The sequence below is a fragment of the Myotis lucifugus genome, unplaced genomic scaffold, assembly GCF_000147115.1.
Source record: "Myotis lucifugus unplaced genomic scaffold, Myoluc2.0 scaffold_43, whole genome shotgun sequence".
NCBI lineage: Eukaryota > Metazoa > Chordata > Mammalia > Chiroptera > Vespertilionidae > Myotis > Myotis lucifugus.
In genome coordinates this window covers 2,609,568-2,627,707 of record NW_005871091.1, presented here as the reverse complement: position 1 = coordinate 2,627,707, position 18,140 = coordinate 2,609,568, and the positions used below count along the sequence as shown (strand labels likewise).

The following is an 18,140-nucleotide window of genomic DNA, read 5'->3' as shown; positions in this document are numbered from 1 at the left end:
CCCCACTCCGTACCCAGGGAGTCAGAGTCCCCAGGAATCTGATTTGCTCAAAAGCTTCCCACGTGTTTCTCATTCACACAACCCTGCTTCAGAACCACTGGCTTTGATGACAGCTAGGAGCAGCCTGTTTCATAAAGGACTCGGAAGGAAAATACTAGAATAATTTCATCTGTTTGAACTTTGAGAACAGTGCCGATAAGTCACTCTCCGTGGCATGGACATAGGACAATGCGGGTGACCCCAAAAATCAACGGGGGGCCTGAAGGTTCTATTCCAGAATGTTCCTGCCTGCTACAAGTGCTTAACCACCAATGAACTGAGTACTCCCATCAAGAAGGACAGTGTGACATGGCCCGATCTTCCAATTTCTACAGGAAAACCTAACTCCAGGAGCCCCGTAGGCCTCTCTGATGGGGAGAGGGAGGTGAAGGGTGATAAGCAGTCTTGAAAGTGTTGCTTAGGTGTCATCTCCAAGCTAGTGGTCAACCACGGACTACCCAGCACCACCACTGTCCATCACAGACAATGACAAGGAGGTTCTGGGGACAGCGGGCAGGACTGGGCAGAGACTCTCACTGATAAAAGGGTAGCTGGAGGGAAACCCCATGCTTAAAATGTTTTAGGTCTCTTTTGCTTCAACACTGTTTCTGAAGCCAGGCAGACATAAAAGAAATCCAGTGGGGCTGAAAGATAACACGAAGAGATTCTAAGAACGTTGGCACTGTAACAACCAAGGGAATATTCTGCAGTCCCTTAAAAGAAAATAAGATGGCAATTTTGGACTGAGAAAGGCTCTTCCAATCCCTGCCATCCCTTTTCTTACCGGGCACAAAAATAAAGTGCCACAGAACAACTACCCAAATCACCCAAGGTCAACCAAACAGAAATGTGAGAAGATGACAAATCTTTGCACGCTGGCTTATAAAGAAAAAGGTCAAATTAAGCAAAGTGTAGATTTTCAACAGAATACAGAGATAAGCACAGGCCAAGTGCTCATAACTCCTGCTCAGAATATGAAGGCAGCAGAGGGAGGGGGAGGCAAACCCACAGTTTAGGAGCCCCATACACTACACGTGAGGCAAGTGCGACAGGGGCGGATTCTGTTCTGCATCTTGTCCTACCTTGTAAACTCTTCACGAAGGTTGTTCGGTTCTGAAGAATAATATTTAACTCGAAAGTGCAAAGCATAAGCAGGTCCAGCTAAACATTTGGAGATGGAAGGTTGAAGAAGATCGCGGAGTGGACAAAAGGAAAAACACATTAAATTAACACATTCAGCACTACCCTGGGAGGGCACACAAAGCTAGTAAGTTCTTTTCCACCCTCGGCTGGAAAACTAAAAAGAATCACGTCAGCAACGGTGGCTTGGCTGGGCACCTCCTGCTGGAGGGAAACCATGATCCTCTAGAGCAGTGGTTCTCAACCTTCCTAATGCCACGACCCTTTAATACAGTTCCTCATGTTGTGGTGACCCCCAACCATAAAATTATTTTCACTGCTACTTCATAACTGTAATTTTGCTACTGTTATGAATCGTAATGTAAATATCTGATATGCAGGATGTATTTTCATTGTTACAAATTGAACATAATTAAAGCATAGTGATTAATCACAAAAAACAATATGTAATTATATATGTGTTTTCTGATGGTCTTAGGTGACCCCTTTGAAAGGGTCGTTCGACCCCCAAAGGGGTTGGGACCCGCAGGTTGAGAACCGCTGCTCTAGAGCAAGCATGTCAAACTCATGGCCCACGGGCTGCATGCCTCGTTTATTTGGCCCTTGTTAGCCTTTGAGTTTGACATGCTTGATCTAAGAGGAATTACTAAGAGCTGACATTTCATTCTCCCTGCTGATTCCCATGATGCTCCACACGGATATTAACTTTTTACAAAATACTAATGGGCTACAGAAAAGTGACACATAAACAGCCAAGTGTTCTATAATCTAAATACCATGGAATTTAAAAAGATGACCTGTGCATTCACAACACTGAATAAATGTGGTAGGGACCACACTGGTAACCCCAGAGCTTGGCCTGACTCACAGAGCCCTCCTGCGCCCCATTTTCTGAGTCTACTCTATCGCTCATCAGAAAGGACTGTGACAATGTCTGGTCCTGCTTCTGAGCAGCAAGTGAGTCAGATCTCACTGGCAGGGGCGTATGACTTTAAATGAGAGCACAGTCTGTGTTTTTATTAATATCTACTAAAGACTCTTGTTCAAATCTTAAACTCGAACACGTGGCCAGAAATTCTAATTTCTCAATTTTTAATTAAGAAATTAAAAATGGTCCTCTCAAAATGGAATCTTTTTAAATAATAGCTCCCGAGTTCTGGAGAAAACAGAACACCTCAAAACACTGGCACCTTTGCTTTCCCGATAAAAGAAATAGATGAGAAGGCCAAATGCGGCTTACTTACTTTTCATCTGCTTTTTAATGGGTTTGGAATGATCCAGCCAGTGCTGAAAGAAAAAAAAAATGTTTCTTTAGGAACAGTGCATCAGCAAGAGTATACAGACCCAAGTTACCCTCCTCCACTACCCATAGTAATTCTACCCGTAAAGACCAGAGGCTGGACCGGATCACGCGTGCTTGGGCTGGGGATCTGCAAACTCCTTGGGAAGGTATAAAAAAACAATCTACTTATGCACGTAGTGAATTTTTTTTTTCCTGGGGAAAGGGCCCATAGTTTCCGGAAGCTTTTCAAAGAGGAGCCTGAAAAAACTTAAAAAACCCTTTAACTAACTGGTCTGTGTAGTCCCTTCTCGCCAGTGGAGCCAATGGCCTCTTCCTTCCGAGTTCCTCGAGTTACAATCAATCTTCCCTAATTATTCCAAGTCTATTAATCTGGTAAAGACTATAAACTGCACTGCTGAGACGCCCTGATCACACTCTGGTCTTGTTGTTGTCGCCCTAAACTCTAAAATTATAAAACCCAGCTCTAGCAGATTTGGTTCAGTGGTTAGAGCATCAGCCTGCGGACCCAAGGGTCCTGGGTTCGATTCCTAGTTGAGGGCATATGCCTCAGTTGTAGGCTCAATCCCCCGAGCTGGTCCGGGTGCGTGTGGGAGGCAACCAATCGATGTGTCTCACATCGATGTTTCTCTATCTCCCCACCCCGTCCCCCTCCTACTCTCTCTAAAATTATAAATCCATAATTCATGACCCCTTTATTCTTTTGCCACAATGAAGATGGGGAGACAGGCAGGGACTTGCCTGAGAAACGTTTGCTCTGGTCAATGAAGGCGATTCAACTTCCTCTAGTTTTTACCAGAACAACCACTTCAGTCTTACCCATCAAGGCAATTACAAAACGATTACCCGCACAGAACAGTTTTCTGTAACAACAAAGTTCTTGAGGCTGCAGTCCCGATGAGCCTCGAAAGCTTAGCCTCCATGGAAATGGGCATTTTTGGAATGTTACACTGTGAGCCCCTCGGTGGGAACTAACCCCGGTGGGCAGGGCCATCGGGTCACGTCATCATGTCTGCGACGAGCGTGGCACCCAGCCGGCCCTTATTAGATTCCCGAGACATCAATAAATGTCCAACCTATTTTAAGTGAGGCAAACTTGCCCCATCACTTCCCGTGCACTGGGTGCACACGGTTAGAGCATCAGCTGGAAGGACACAGCCAGAGTGGGTTTCTCACCAGATGTTCAGAACCAGAGGCCATTCTGCCCATTGTCAACAGACTTCCAGAGGCAATCTGAACCGGGCACATTCTAACAATGAGCAAGGACGGGGCTAAATTAGCACTGTGTGTACTCCAGCCCTCACCAGAGAGCCCATTAGGGCTGTGTGGGAGGAGCAGGATAAGGAAACACAAAAGCAAATATCAGATGAGTTATAATACAATAAGCCGTGAGCAGTGCAGTGGGAGAACATGGGCTTCTGTCATCTCCACTCCCCTCTCCACTCCCCGGCTAAGCAACCGTGTCACAAACGCAGCAGATCACCGCAGCCGATGCTATCTCACAGGCACATGTACAGGAGGCTTACTCTCATTGTGAACGGCTTTGAATTGGAAATGACCTAAATGCCCACCAACAAAGACGGATTTAAAAAAAAAGGCTCATCCATATAATGAAATACTATTCCGCCTTTCAAACTGATGTGGGCCTAGAGTTCCTGATGTGGCAAGAGACCCACAGCACAGTGTCAGAGGAAAACAATCAGGCCCCATTTATACAAAATTAGTATTTCTGTCGAGCTATGTCCAGAAAGATTTCGAGGGGTTATTTTTGGATACAGGGATATGAATACTGTTTATTCTTTTCCTTTTTTGAGTTTGAAGCATTTTTTTTTTCTTTTACCAAGAAGATTATTTTCCTGGGGGTGGGCTGGGTGGACACTTGCATTATCCTTTCATTGGTCGTTTGCTCTCGGGCAGTTTTTGATGATCCATTTGCCTCATTAGAAGTAGGTCTCGCTGCTGCCCTCCACCAGGCTGAGAATCCTGGACTTGGCCCCGTGGAGGAGAGCAGATACAGACTTGATGAAAGTATTATCATATGTATTTTCCTGCCAAAGTAAGTATCATGCAAATGGCTATGACTAAACCTGCTCTTCTCACTCTCAAATGAATTCACCATTACCAGGCCAAGGAAGTTCTCCCGCCACCAGCCTTCTAAGCTGATTAGCCCAGAGGCTCCGAGCTTAAAGGAGCTTTGCCCCATTTCTTTCCTATCTCAAGTCTCCTTATCACATTTTGGACAGAACAAGTATAAGCCCACGATTCCTCTATTATCCAACCCTAACCTTGATCCAAGTCCAACCCGTTTCCGTAGGTGTGGTTTTCCCCTGGGTGAGCATTACACTCACAAAGACCCAGGTCCCACCCAAGATCCTGAAACAGAATCTCAGAGCATGCGTGTTTCTCAAAGGTGCCAGGTGCCCATTAAATACTTAGGGCTAAAGTCCTCCCCCATCCTCTCCTTGCCCAGGAACGAATGGGTCCGAATGACCTTGGCGATCATGACACATCCACGGCCCCTTCTGAAAACTGCTCTCTGAGCTCTGCAAAATCTCAATTTCACAGTTTACCGGCCAGCCGTCTGCAGCCGGCGTTAACTCAGACAGATCACGGCTAGATGCCTCTACTGGACAGCAGGCTGCTTTTCCCTCTGGCCACACTGCTGAAGGAGCTCCCTTATCCATGCAGGCTGGCCTCCATCCTTCCTGCCCAGCAGCCGCCTGGAGCCCTGCCCAGAGCAGGACCTGCCAGGATGGAGGCCTGCGAAAAGTCCAGGGCTCGCTAAGCTGGGAAAGGCATCAGAAACAGCTCCCTTTTCAAAGCTCCTTGACCCTGTGGCGTTCAGACGCGACTGGAAACACAGTCACCATCCTAAAATGAGAGCTGATAAAACCTATCTTGTATCCAACCAGTTCAAAGTGACCTAACCTTCTTCTTAGCTGTGGGAGCTGACCAGACTCTGATCGCTGGTACTTTATGCCACAAAACTACCTCGTAACAAACACCCGGCACGAAGGCCCTATGTGCATTTAGTAAATCGAACCCTGGGTTTGGTTCGGAGGCCTGTAGCAGCAGGACTTGTCTCAGATGTTCACCTGCATCCTGGCTAAATACATCCAGGCCGCCTGTCAGCAAAGGCCCCGGCAACTGGCTCCAGCCCTCTTAACAGACGATTAAAGCATCACTGGAAACAGGTGCATTTCTGAGCTCAAAGGGCAAGACATTTAACTCAAAAACTCAAACGAGTACTAGAAAGGGGGTTTTTGATGTGAATTTCTCACCCAAGTCTCATCCAAGGGCAAACCCTTCCCATAAACCCTGATGTGAGATGACCTGGCAAGGCCCACCTGCTCTACTTGTGCAACAGAACTGGGTATGACCCGCGTGAGGCTGGCTGTAGAACGTCACTGCCTAACATCTTGTGATTGGCACCGAAAATGTGTGTGGGTTTGGCGGGGATGTCTTGTGGGACTGAGCCCTTAACCTGCGAGATCTGAAGCTACCTCCAGGCAGACAGTGTCAGAATTCATTGTTGGGTGGTGTGGGAAGAAAACAAAACACATTGGACCCTATCACATCCACTTCTTTCTTAGGCCTCGGAGCCGATGAAGGTGGCCAGGCAGCCGTGGAGAAGGCGCATGAGGTGCCCAGGATCACAGCGCTAACGAGGAGGAGGCGGGAGTCTAACTCCTGCCGAGTCAGCAGCCAGCTCTGGGTCTCCATACCACACACAGCTTGAAGTGCCTGCTCCGTCCATGGGAGGGATCTCTCCTCCTCCTCCTCCTCCTCCTCACCATTCACACCAGCTACTTGACCTGGGGGATTTGTCCACAGCTTCCCATTCACTACCAATATTTGCACCCGGGCAGGAGAAGACTCGCCCTGCGGGCATTCAGAAACCGGCCCCGCCATTTCCGGAGCTGCTGCACAGGTGCCTGTACTAAAACGAAGGAGGCAGATCACATTTCAGGTCCCAGCTCGGCCACTCACCTGGTGTGTGGCTATGAGCAAGGGCCCCCTGAGCCTCGGTGTCCTCCTCTGTGCACTGAGCTAGCCCCTGGCACACTGAAGAGTCAGCTGGGTGTCCATGGAAACTATAAGGAACCATTCAAATGGAAGGACAGTGACTTCCTCCGCTCTTAGTGTTTATACTCCCCCAATTCCCCTCCTAGTAGCAAATGTGATGACAACCACCAGCGATGACACACCCTCACCCTTCTCTCGAAGCATTGGGCCTCTCATCACCCACCTACCCAATTCCACACTACAAAGACCGGAGGAAAAACACCTCCCAAGGCTTGAGAGAAAGGCCCAAATCACCTTTTCTGCACTTCCTGCTGTAAAACATGTCACCATAAAACGTCCCCTTTTATGTTGGGAGGGGCTGAGGAATGGACTGACAATGGCCACACCTGTGGGACACCTGCCCGGCGATGGGCAGGGCTGCACCTGCTTGATGAGGAGGTCATTGCCCCTCAAATCCCGGCTGCTCCTCTGCTGGCTGGCAGTCCCCTCATCCTCTGTGGCCACCCATGTTCACCCTCCCCCTGGGACACCTTGTTCATCTCATCCATGGTGCTGAGGCGGTCGGCCTCCAGGCTCCAAAGTGGGGGACTGAACCACGCTACTCCCAGGACCACTTGTCTGGCTCCCTCCCCAGAATGTGGCAGCAGCAGCAGGGTCCAGCTCGCCTCTGCACTATGGAGCTTGGCATTGAGTAAGCTCCAAGTCAAAGTTTGCTCAACGGCTATTGACCAAATGTTCTCTTACAGTGCGTGTGTGTGTGTGTGTGTGTGTGTGTGTGTGTGTGGCGTTACCATGTGCAATGGAAGGAAAGTGCTGGGCTTTGGAAGGTGGTCAGGTTCTGAGTGGCACCTCTGTCCCTTACTTTAACGTTCACAAGTTAGTGTCTCTGAGCCTCAGCGTCATCATTTGTAAAATGGGTCTGTCCCCTGGTCAGCTGTACAGATCAGTGATGAAGAATGTTAGACATGAATTACGTAAAGCCTGTAGTTAGATGCCTCAATCAGAGGGGGGGGAGGGGGGGAGGGGACTCAGTAAATAGTACAGGCTCTCCCAAGAAAGCTTTGATATGCGAAGACAGAACCCTTGCCCCTGCTTGGAGCTGTTTAAAAGAGAGGTCTACTGAGAGGATTCCCAGGTGGACTTCCCGCTTTGACATGGGAAAGGAAACAGGAGGCCCCAGCCCCAACAGCTAAAAATAGGAGATGCCAATAGACTCTGACCTTGCTGCAGGGCTGGGCCGGGCACTATGGAAACCAGGCTTGGCTCTGCAGGGAGCTGGGCCCGGAGCTGGTGACTTACTCAGAGCTGTGCCAAGAGCTCTGCCTGGGCCAGACCTCTGGTTTGCATGTCAGGGGCTGGGAGGGGGGCGGGTGTCGATCCTTGCAGGAGCTTCAATTATGAAGTAATAAGCCAGGCCCCCATCTATTATCCCACTGTCCCCAGAAACACACCTGCCATCACATCCAGTCACCTGCCACCAACCGCACTGTCCCAGGTTCTCAGAAAAATCAATGATACCCCAGAAGCCGAAGGGCTCCTGTGGAGATTGCTAAGGGTTCTCCCCCAGGAGAGACAGCCAACCTCAGCCTGTCACCTCTGGGGCTGTGATGACTTCTGGTCCCCTTCAGAATGTCCAGCTAGGAAGAGCAAACCCACACCCAGCTCAGATTACAAAACCGCTTCCGTTCCCTTAGTTCACAAAGCCCCTCAACGCCCCTGTGACGCAGATGTCACCACAGTGACGACGACCGAGGCTTGAGAGCCAGAGTGCCGAGAAGAGCACTCAAACCTGAAAACATAAAAACTGGGCTTGAGTCAAGCTGTGCTTCTCACTGAGTGACTCGCCAAGGTCTAAGGCTTTGGGTGCACCATTGAGAATGGGGTGGGGAACCTTTCTTCTGCCAAGGGCCATTTGGATATTTATAACATCATTCGCTGGCCATACAAAATTATCAACTTACAAATTAGCCTGCTCTATGTGGTCAAACATTTCATTAACTCGCACCTAATGCCTTGGCAAGGCCAGACCAGATGATTTCTCGGGCCTTATGCGGCTCCCGGGCCGGATGTTCCCCACCTCTGATCTAGAAGATGGAAATACGTGGCTCCTAACATCTCTTCTGGGTCTAACGACTGAGGTTCTCAGGTTCTCTTGGCACACCTCTGTAAGTCACCAAGATCCACCCGGCGAAGAAGAGGAAGTCCTACGTCTTCGGGTCTATTCAGAAAGGCTTTGTATATTTATATACACAAATAAGATCCCCAGGCCAAACGAGCAAGCTGTCCCAGAAGGCAAAATAAGCTCAGCGGTTCACACAGTGGAGGAAAACCCCCTGGGAGCTCAGGAGGTGCTCCGTGATGGAGTGTCGCCTGAGATGGTCTTGAAGGGTGGCCAGAAGTTGAAATGGGGTGAGAAAGGGTATTCCAGGAGGGGAACCAGCACCAACAAAGGCCCAGCAGTGAGTGCAGGCATGACCTGCACCCGGCCTATAAGGAGCCCAGGTTAGAAATCACACCGATTAGCAGAAGGGGCCTGGGGCTGCTGGGGCCACACGCTCCTGGGTCCTAGAGTCGGGCAGATGAGGACCTGGTACCTGCTTTTGTGGGGAAGAAAATCACATCCGTTCACAGAGCGGGATCCTGGAAAGGCTTTAGGGCCTGCAGAGAGCTAGCATCTGTACGTGTCTGACCTGGGAAGGAAGCCTGGATCCCGCTGTGAACACACCTCCTGCCGCACGGTGACAGGGCACCGGAGGATGGGACAGCTGGCAGCCAAGCGAGCAGACGTCCACGGTAAAGTCTTTCGAAATGGAGTCGCATCTTTGGCTTTCTGGGAATCCGAGTGGCTGGAGAGGGGTCATCTGGGGAGGAGGTCGTGCCACCAGGGCAATGGGCACTTGGCTCTAATGGCAGAAATGAGAGAGAGCTCCTCCCTTCTGATTAAGAAAAGATGTGTGGGGCAGACGTGCCTGCCTCCTCTTTAGACTCGGAATCACTGAGTATTAGAACGGGAAGAGCTTTTGGGAGACTAGGTCCAAGAAACCCATTTTACAGATAAGGAAACTGAGAACAAAGACTTGTCTAAAACCCGCCAAATGAGTCGGGGGCAGAGCCAGAAACAAGGCCCAGGTGTGACTGCTAGCCCAGGGCCACAGATATAATGAAGTCAAAGCTACCACACGGTATTCCACAGGTTAAAGACACAGGAGAAGGCAGAATAGAGAAGAGTTTCAGGGAAGAGGAGAGCTGACGAGCGTCCAGTGCTGGGGACAGAACTCAGGAAGAAGCAGCTGGAAATGAAACTGTCCTTGTAGGTTTGGGGAAAAAACGCTGGAGAAACAGGCTACTCCCTTAAGACAAAATGGCAAGGAGGACTGGTTTGTCTTCAGGGGAAAAAACCCAGGAATTTGAGCGAAATGAGCTCAGTCTTCTCAGGAGGAGGTAAGGCCAATTTGAAGTTTTATGGGGACTGGATTACATGTTTGTGATCAAGATTTAGAAGGGGAACTGTGGGGCATATAGGAGTCCATTGGGGTCCTGGCAGGTGTGGCTCAGTTGGTTAGAGTGTTAGCCCGTGCACTGAAAGGTCATTGGTTCAATTCCCGGGTCAGGGCACATGCCCTGGTTGTGAGTTCAAATCCCAGTTGGGGTGTGTGCAGGAGGCAACCAATTAATGTTTCTCTCTCTCTCTCTCTCTCTCTCTCTCTCTCTCTCTCTCTCTCTCTCAAATAAAAAATAAAAAACCATATTTAGGGGTGGGAAAGAGTCCATGAGGGGCTAATGAGGCTCCAGAAGGAGCTCGGGGGTTTGGACTTCTCTGAAACTGTGATCTGTGCTGGTGCCAACAGGTGCCAACAGGCACAGCCGTGACTCTCCAGCAATGCTTGGCAATCGGGAGAAGCAGCAGAGCAAACAGATGGGCCTGAATGTCAAAGGGGTTCCAGGGACAGTCATGGGGACAGGAGAATCAAAGGGCACAGGAGGACACAGGTGAGATGGCCGAGGCTTTGCCAAGCCTGAAAGAAGGCAAGGGCAGCGGGCGGCCGGGAGAGGGGAGAATGAGGCAGGAGGGGATCATCAAGGCCGAGGCCAGATGTAGAGGGCCTGGAAAGATGGAATCAAGGGAAGTGATCCTGGAATGGGGAACAACAGAATTCCGGATCTTGGAGTGGTGACAAGACCCAGAGTGCCTCTGGGTGAGGTTTGGTCAGATGAAGCTTCAATGAGAGGAAACAGTGTCCAGAATATTTAGAAGGATCAACAACTTGAATTCTGAGGTGGCCAGAGCCTTGAGGGATGGGGAGAACATTGCTGAGGTCAGAGAGCGGGGAACTGGGCAGGAAGGTGGAAAGAGAAGGGCTGGTCTGCCCCTCCCCGGGGCCCTGGTGGGCTGGAGTGAGAGTCTGCAGATGGGAAATGGAGAAGAATCGGGACCACTAGCTCAAAGAGATACTGTAACTAGGATAGACTGAAGTCCTGATTCCACTGTATCATCTGCACGCTCAGCATCACACTAACAGTCTCAGGCAGACCCAACTCCCAGGCATCGATTTTGAGCATCTTCACTTTACAACCGTCACGTGGGGCTCCCAAGATGTAATAAAAAGTGTCTTTCGGGTAGAAAGGCTTCACCACATATGAGGAGCTCTTGGTTTTTAGCTTAAACATCTCCTATCAGGGGAACCCACCTTTTTTTCTTTTTTAAAAAATATACTTTTGTTTATTTCAGAGAGGAAAGGAGAGGAAGAGAGAGAGAGACATCAACGAGAATCACTGATCCGCTGCCTCCTGCACGCCCCCTACTGGGGATCGAGTCCACCACCTGGGTGTGTTCTCTGACAGAGAATCGAACCTTGATCGCCTGTTTCATAGGTCGATGCTCAAACAAACACTGAGCCATGCCACCTGAGCAGCAGAGCCACCTTTTCACACACTATCATAGCACCGCCCCTTATCCTATCTATCCCTTACTCTACTTTATATTTCTTCACACTTATTACTACCTGTCACCTTATATTTGTGTTCACTGCTTTATCCAAAGTGCTCAGAATGGGGCCCATGCAGGAGAGGCACTCACTAAATATTTTTAGATTGTTGAATACATTACCTTCGAAACCCAAAGCTAGATTTTGTTGGGAGGGAGACCTGAAGTCATTCCTGCTTTCTACATGAGGGATTCTAAGGGGTGGCGTGAGCCTCTCCACTGTGAACACTTCTGTCTCAGGCAAAGCAAGGGAAGTCTTTGCTGACCTAACACCACCTCCTGGAGCCTGCAAGATGGTTCTCGAGCAATGCCAAGACCTGCTCCGACTGCCCCGCCCCAATCTGGCTGGGGCTCAGCCCTGTTCACAGCACCTGCTCTCCACGCCCAGCAAGTCTGCACCAGAGGATGGTGGTGCAGCCCCTTCTGCTGGTTAAAAATAGAAGCAGCTCCACCGGAAGAATTCCCACAATGGTGTCTACCTACTCGAGAAATGTGCCCACACTGCATCCCTACACGTGGAAGTGCTTCCCTAATGCATCCCCGTGCGCGAGATAAACGTTCCCTCCCTCTTCCTCTCCCGGTTGTTGGCCACCTCAAGAGTGGGGCATCGTGAGTGCATCTCACTGGAGCACCATCACCAGCATCCCAATGCTCGTCATGGCAACATCACAGTTTCACTCCTATGTTCCTCTACCAATTTCTAGCCGCTGTGGATCTGTGATTAGCAATGAAAAGATGATCTGCCCTGAAAGGAATCAAAGGAAGACATACCGCGACCTGGGCAGAGTCGAGGAACTGGAGGCCGAAGTAGTCTGTTTCCACAAGGTCCAGGTGGTACACGATCTGATCAAACAGGTCCTGGCCTTTGGCATGTTTCTGGAAAGCAAGTGGATAGATGAAGATTTAGGACATGACAGCTGGGTAAGAAACAAAAAGATTTTTAAAAATCACTTTTCTCTGTATTTTGCATATATATGTATGTGACACAGGATGCAAAATTTTAAAATTTTAAAATTTTTAATTGGCTGTAGTATGATACAAACTCATGATTAAATCTAAACAAAAACCCACCAAACAAGGATATTAGGGAACCAACACCTTGAAAACTGGTAAATAAAGGGCGGGGGGGGAGACCAAACATTGATTCTGTCTTTATTGTAGCCCTAGGTAATCAAAGAGTAGATGACACATATACAAGAATTAACTCAAAGTGCATCAAAGACCTGAAAGTATGAAACTCTCAGGATAAAACATAATAAAACATAGGCGTGAATTTTCATGACCGTGGATTAGGCAATGGTTTCTTAGATGTGACACCAAAAACATAAGCAGGAAAATAAAAAAAATAAACTGGACATCATCAAAATGTAAAGCTTGGGTGCTTCAAAGGACACAAAGACGTCAAGAAAGTCCAAACACAACCCAGAATGGGAGCGTTGGCAAATCACATGTCTGATGAGGGATTTCTACCTAGACTACAGGACTATTGCAATTCAATAATAGAAAAGCAAACACTCCATTACAGAAGGAGCCAAGGATGGAGAAAGAGAGTTCTCCATAAGCCCAGGAAAAGGTGCTCAATGTCACTGGGGAAATGCAAAGCAAAACCATAATGAGACCCCTCACTTGGATGGCTATCATCAAAAAGACAGAGAACAAATCTTGGAGAACCTGGAACCCTCAGGTACTGCTGCTGGGAATGAAAAATTGTGCAGCCACTTTCGGAAACAGCCTAAAAGGTCCTCAGACGGTAAAACATGGCTTCCATTGGCCTCAGCAATTCCACTCCTAGGTCTATACTCAAAAAGCATGACAACATGATGTTCACACTGAAACTTGTACAAAAACCTTCAGAGCAGCGTTATTCATAATGGCCCCAAAGTGGAAGCAACCCAAGTGTCTATTAACCGGTGAATGGATAAACTGTGGCCTTATCCACAAAACAGAAACAGTATTTCACCATAAAAAGGAATGAAGTTCTGACACATGCTACAACGTGGATGGACCCTGGAAATTGAAAACTAAGTAGAAGCCAGTTATGAAGGACCACATAGTACGTGAAATGTCCAGAACAGGTCAATCTAGAGATAGAAAACAGAGTAGGGTTTGCTTATGGCTGCAGCGATTGTGGGGTGGCCACTCAGGTGAGTAGAGTTTTTTTGGGGGGTGAGGACGGCGGGGGTTAATGAAATGTTCTAAGATAATGATTGTGTTAACAGATGCACAACTCTAAGAATATACTAAAAGCCACTGGATTGTACACTCCAGACAGGTGAATTGTATTGTGTGTGAATCTCAATAAAGCTTTTGTAAATAGTAGATGGGCTGAGTTTTTCATTTATTTCCAACAAATAAACGAAGAAGGAATACAAGAACTGCAATATCTCAAATTTGCAACTTGGCAGGCGCTAAGCATTGGGTACCAGTGGATACTAGCATCCCAACGGGAGACAACCAGCTGTTACGTACCTCCTGGTAAAGAACGCCCCACCCCCGGACACAGAATCTCGCCCCCCTGGCCTCTCTCTCCACAGCACTAGATCCAACTGCCAATGGCAAGAAATACAGAGCAATGTTCTAAACTACCAGCATTCGATAAGTAGACTAGAAAGGAAGAAGAAGCTGTGATTCCAATTACATAGAAATATGTACACGTTGTTCATGGATCACTCGATATAAACAGGAAATCTGCAAAAACTAGAATAGCTGTGTTCCACCGTGCCAATGATTCATTAGCAGGTTTCCTCGGGATAAAACTAGTTAGAATACAGCTTGAGCAGCAGAACATCGCAAAAAGAATTGGACCGGGCCCAGCTGGTGTGGCTTAATGGTTGAGTGTCGACTTATGAACCAGGAGGTCACATTTTGATTCCCAGTCAGGGCACATGCTCAGGTTGCAGGCTCGATCCCCAATGCGGGGCATGCAGGAGGCAGCCAATGAATGATTTTCTCTAGCATCATTGATGTTTCTCTCTCTCTCTCCCTTCCCCTTCTTCTCTGAAATAAAAAATATATACGAATTGGGCTGGGAGGGAGCAAGAGACCCGTGCTCTAGGCCCAGATGTACCACTAAAGGTGACCTGAAACCATTCATAATTCCCCCAAATCCTGTGGCCATCCTGGGCTTCTCCTGCAGCTGCAAATCAGAAGTGATGCCCTGAGTATACAGGGCCACCACACGCAACTGGCCCCATAGCCAACCTCCTCCCCACCGTTCGGTATGTAATTTTAACACACACAGAGTATGGGCTGAAAAAACACAGTTCTACACATGCCAAATGAGGGAGGTCAGCCCAAGTTTCCGTCTAGGTCATTCCAAGTCTTGCTTTTCTGATGTGTTTCTAAAATGGTTCTTAATTTAGAAAGAGCTCAAGGTGGCTGCTGGGAAAAGAACCCGTCTCGGGGCGGTGAGTGCCTTCTGCCAAGCCAGACGGGCTCCTTTGCTGGTAGACCCTCAGCTGGACTTAGAGGTGGCAGACAGAGGGCTGGTGGATAGGAAATCTATTTTTACTCACTTAGAAACACTTTCCCCCACCCAGCTCCCTTCATCCAGCATGTCCTTTGGTCTCTTCTGCTGGAAGAGAGAATTCCCAATGGCCCTTTCCAGCCCTCAAAAGAAGCTGGTAAAAATGATGAGGACTGAAATAGAGGGGTCCTCAGAACAGAGTCCCAGTGGGTTAGGGGTGGGACGAAGACAGCAGGGCCAAGGCCACAGCACTTGAACCCACCACTTCTCACTGCTCCCAGTCTGCAGGGTGGACACTCTCAACACTGAGAAGGCTCCAGATAATGAACTCACCTGCACTGCCAGCCAGGACATCCCACCTGGGGCAGCCCCTAGAAGCCCACAAACTGTCATCTCAGGCTTAGCCCAAACATTCCCTCCTCAGCAGCTTGTTCCCCACCCCCGCTTATCACATACACACTTATCACACTGCACCGCAGTTGCCTGTGCTCCTGTTACTGACTTCAGACTGAACACTCCCTGAGGGCAGGACCAGCCGTGTTCATCTGAGCACCACCTCTCCTCCATCCCAAAGCAGTGTCTGGTTGGCACACAGCAGCTCCATAAATGTCTGTTTGCTGCACAGATGGAAGGAAGGAAGGAAGGAAGGAAGGAAGGAAGGAAGGAAGGAAGGAAGGAAGGAAGGAAAGGAAAGGAAAGATGAATAAGGGATGTGTATGGGGTCTGGGGCCAAGAAACAGACCTTCCAGATGGGCTGTGCACCAACAATAGACTGATACTTCATAAGCGGCAGGCTGAAAATGAGAATATCCTCATTAAAATCTTTTCAGATGAAGTATCCCAGGAACAAGCACCTAGGAAGGGTGCTCTACTTCCAAGGCTCTTTCCCTAAACACAGTTGTGTGGCTGTTGTGTAAAGTGCTGTCTATTGGTTACAAAAGGTGATCCATTACTGTGACCAGACTAGAAGCCACTCCTTGTCAGCTCACCGTCAACTAGGTCTCCCCCTCTGTGACGAATCCATTCATTCAACAAATATTTACCAATTGTGCATCAAATTCCAGCCATTATTCTAGGTGTTGGCGTACACTGAGGTCACAAAGTCTGGAGGGGAATAGCTACAGGAAGTCCTCACCAAGTAAGTCCTTCCCGGAAAGCAAAGGCATCCAGACCTGGGGCAGCAATGCCAGTATCTCCCTGCCTTCCAAAGCAGAATATACAAAACGTAAAACCTTACTAAGTCCAGATCACCATTCTGGAATCCCATGATGCTCCATCTACTTTAAGACACATAGAGCAAGCTGTCCCCAAACACAGCAGGGTAGAGAGGGCTACCCTCCAGCCTTGCATCCACGCCGCCTGGTTTTTCTTCCTCCCATCTCAACCCATCAACTTTTAAAAAATATTGATTTCAGAAGGAAAGGGAGAGGGAGAGAGAGATAGAAACATCAATGATGAGAGAGAATCATTGATCGGTTGCCTCCTGAACACCCCCTACTAGGAATCGAGCCCACAATCCAGCCGTGTGCCCTCACTGGGAACCGAACCAGTGACCTCTTGGTTCCTGGATCGATGCTCAACCACTAGCCACACCCGGTGGGGCTCAACCCATCACTTTTCACAAGGACCAACAACCAGTGGTTTTGAGTGGGCATGTCTTTCTGTAGCAGCTCCTTCAGATCTGACAGCAGCTAAAAATAACTAAAACCATGTATAAAATACGAGTATTGAGTTGCCAGCTAAAGACTGGGTCAGGCAGGCAGCCAGCAGGGGAAGGTATGGACACTGTGATATCTTTGCTGGACAGTCAGTTAGAGGTGCCCGGCCATGCTCCTGATAAAGAAGACTGCTGGACAGCTGATGTCTCAACTGTCCCCCCAAATATCCTGACCCTCTTAGATAAGAGGCACCTGGCAATGTCTTAACTGCAATGTTACAGGCCCTAGAAGAACAAAGAAGATACAAGCCAATCCATCCAAGCCTCATTAGACTCAATAGCATAAGACATGAGGCATCACAGGCAGGTTTGAAAGGAGGAAATAGCCTGTGGGTGAGTGTGCCAGTCGAGCTATACATCCTAGTCATGAACCAAAACAGAAGGCACGACATCTGAGCAGTGAAATGACTTCAGGAGCCATCTCCTGACAGGCACACGAGGCTCTCCCGTGTCTCCCTGGCTCCGCATCCATCAGATGGCATGTCCCTCTGCATCCGACTTCAGAAAGGCTCCCTCTCCCTCACGGCTCTATCACTCTCTATCAGGCCACATCACCGGCATGGACCATAGCAACAGCCCCAATCCTCTCATTCAAACTGACTCAGGATTTATCCTATTAAGAACACTATGAGTCCCAGACAGTCACCCCATATATCAGGTCTCCCTCCTTCTAGTGTCTAACTCCTAAAACCATCTTCCCCGTTTGCCGGAATGGTCTTCACACACAGAGTGGCCCAGGGCTCTCTGTCTCTGCTGCCATTGCTACTAAGCCATCCTAAACAAATATAAACGGTTTACTCCAGGATGTCAGGAACACAAATATCTGAAATGACCGGATAAAGTTACCTTGAAATTTCATCATAAGTGAGAAAAACAATACCCCCCCACCCCCGCCTTATCCCGGGTTTCACTTTCTATGTATGGTTTCAGTTACCGCAATCAATCGCAGCCCGAAAATATTAAATGAAAAATTTCAGAGATAAGTCCTAAGTTTTAAACTGTGTGCTGTTCTGAGTAGCAAGATGAAATCTCTTGGGAGATGACTCATCCCTTTGTCCAGAGGACCCACACTGTACACACTCCCCACCTCTTAGTCCCATAGTAGCCACCTCGGTTATTTGACTGTCACAGCATCGTAGTGCTTGTGGTCAAGTCACCTTATTTTACTAATGGACCCCAAGTGTTAAGAGTAGTGGTGCTAGCGATTCGGACATGCCTAAGAGAAGACATAAAGTGCTTCCTTGAAGTGAAACAGTGAAAGTTCTCAGCTTAAGGAAAGAAAACAAAATCATATGCTGAGGTTGCTAAGATCTATGGGATTATGGAAAAAAATTATGCTAGTTTTGCTGTCGCACCTTAAACTGCAGAAGTTACAGCCTCAGTGCATGATAAGTGTTTATTAAGATGGAAATGGTATTAAATGTGTGGCTGGAAGAACAGAGCAGGAGCTCTGACTGTCAGCAACCTG

General features: G+C 48.4%; 1 protein-coding gene across 1 annotated transcript in view; it reads right to left on the bottom strand.

The window, feature by feature from the left end:
- The window catches only part of EPB41L4B (erythrocyte membrane protein band 4.1 like 4B), a 106,794-nt gene that overhangs the window by 70,727 nt on the left and 17,927 nt on the right, over nt 1–18,140 (bottom strand). The window contains 3 exon segments of the mRNA XM_023753296.1: nt 1,122–1,200; nt 2,424–2,466; nt 12,261–12,365. Of these exon segments, the coding sequence (XP_023609064.1) occupies nt 1,122–1,200; nt 2,424–2,466; nt 12,261–12,365 (227 nt within the window).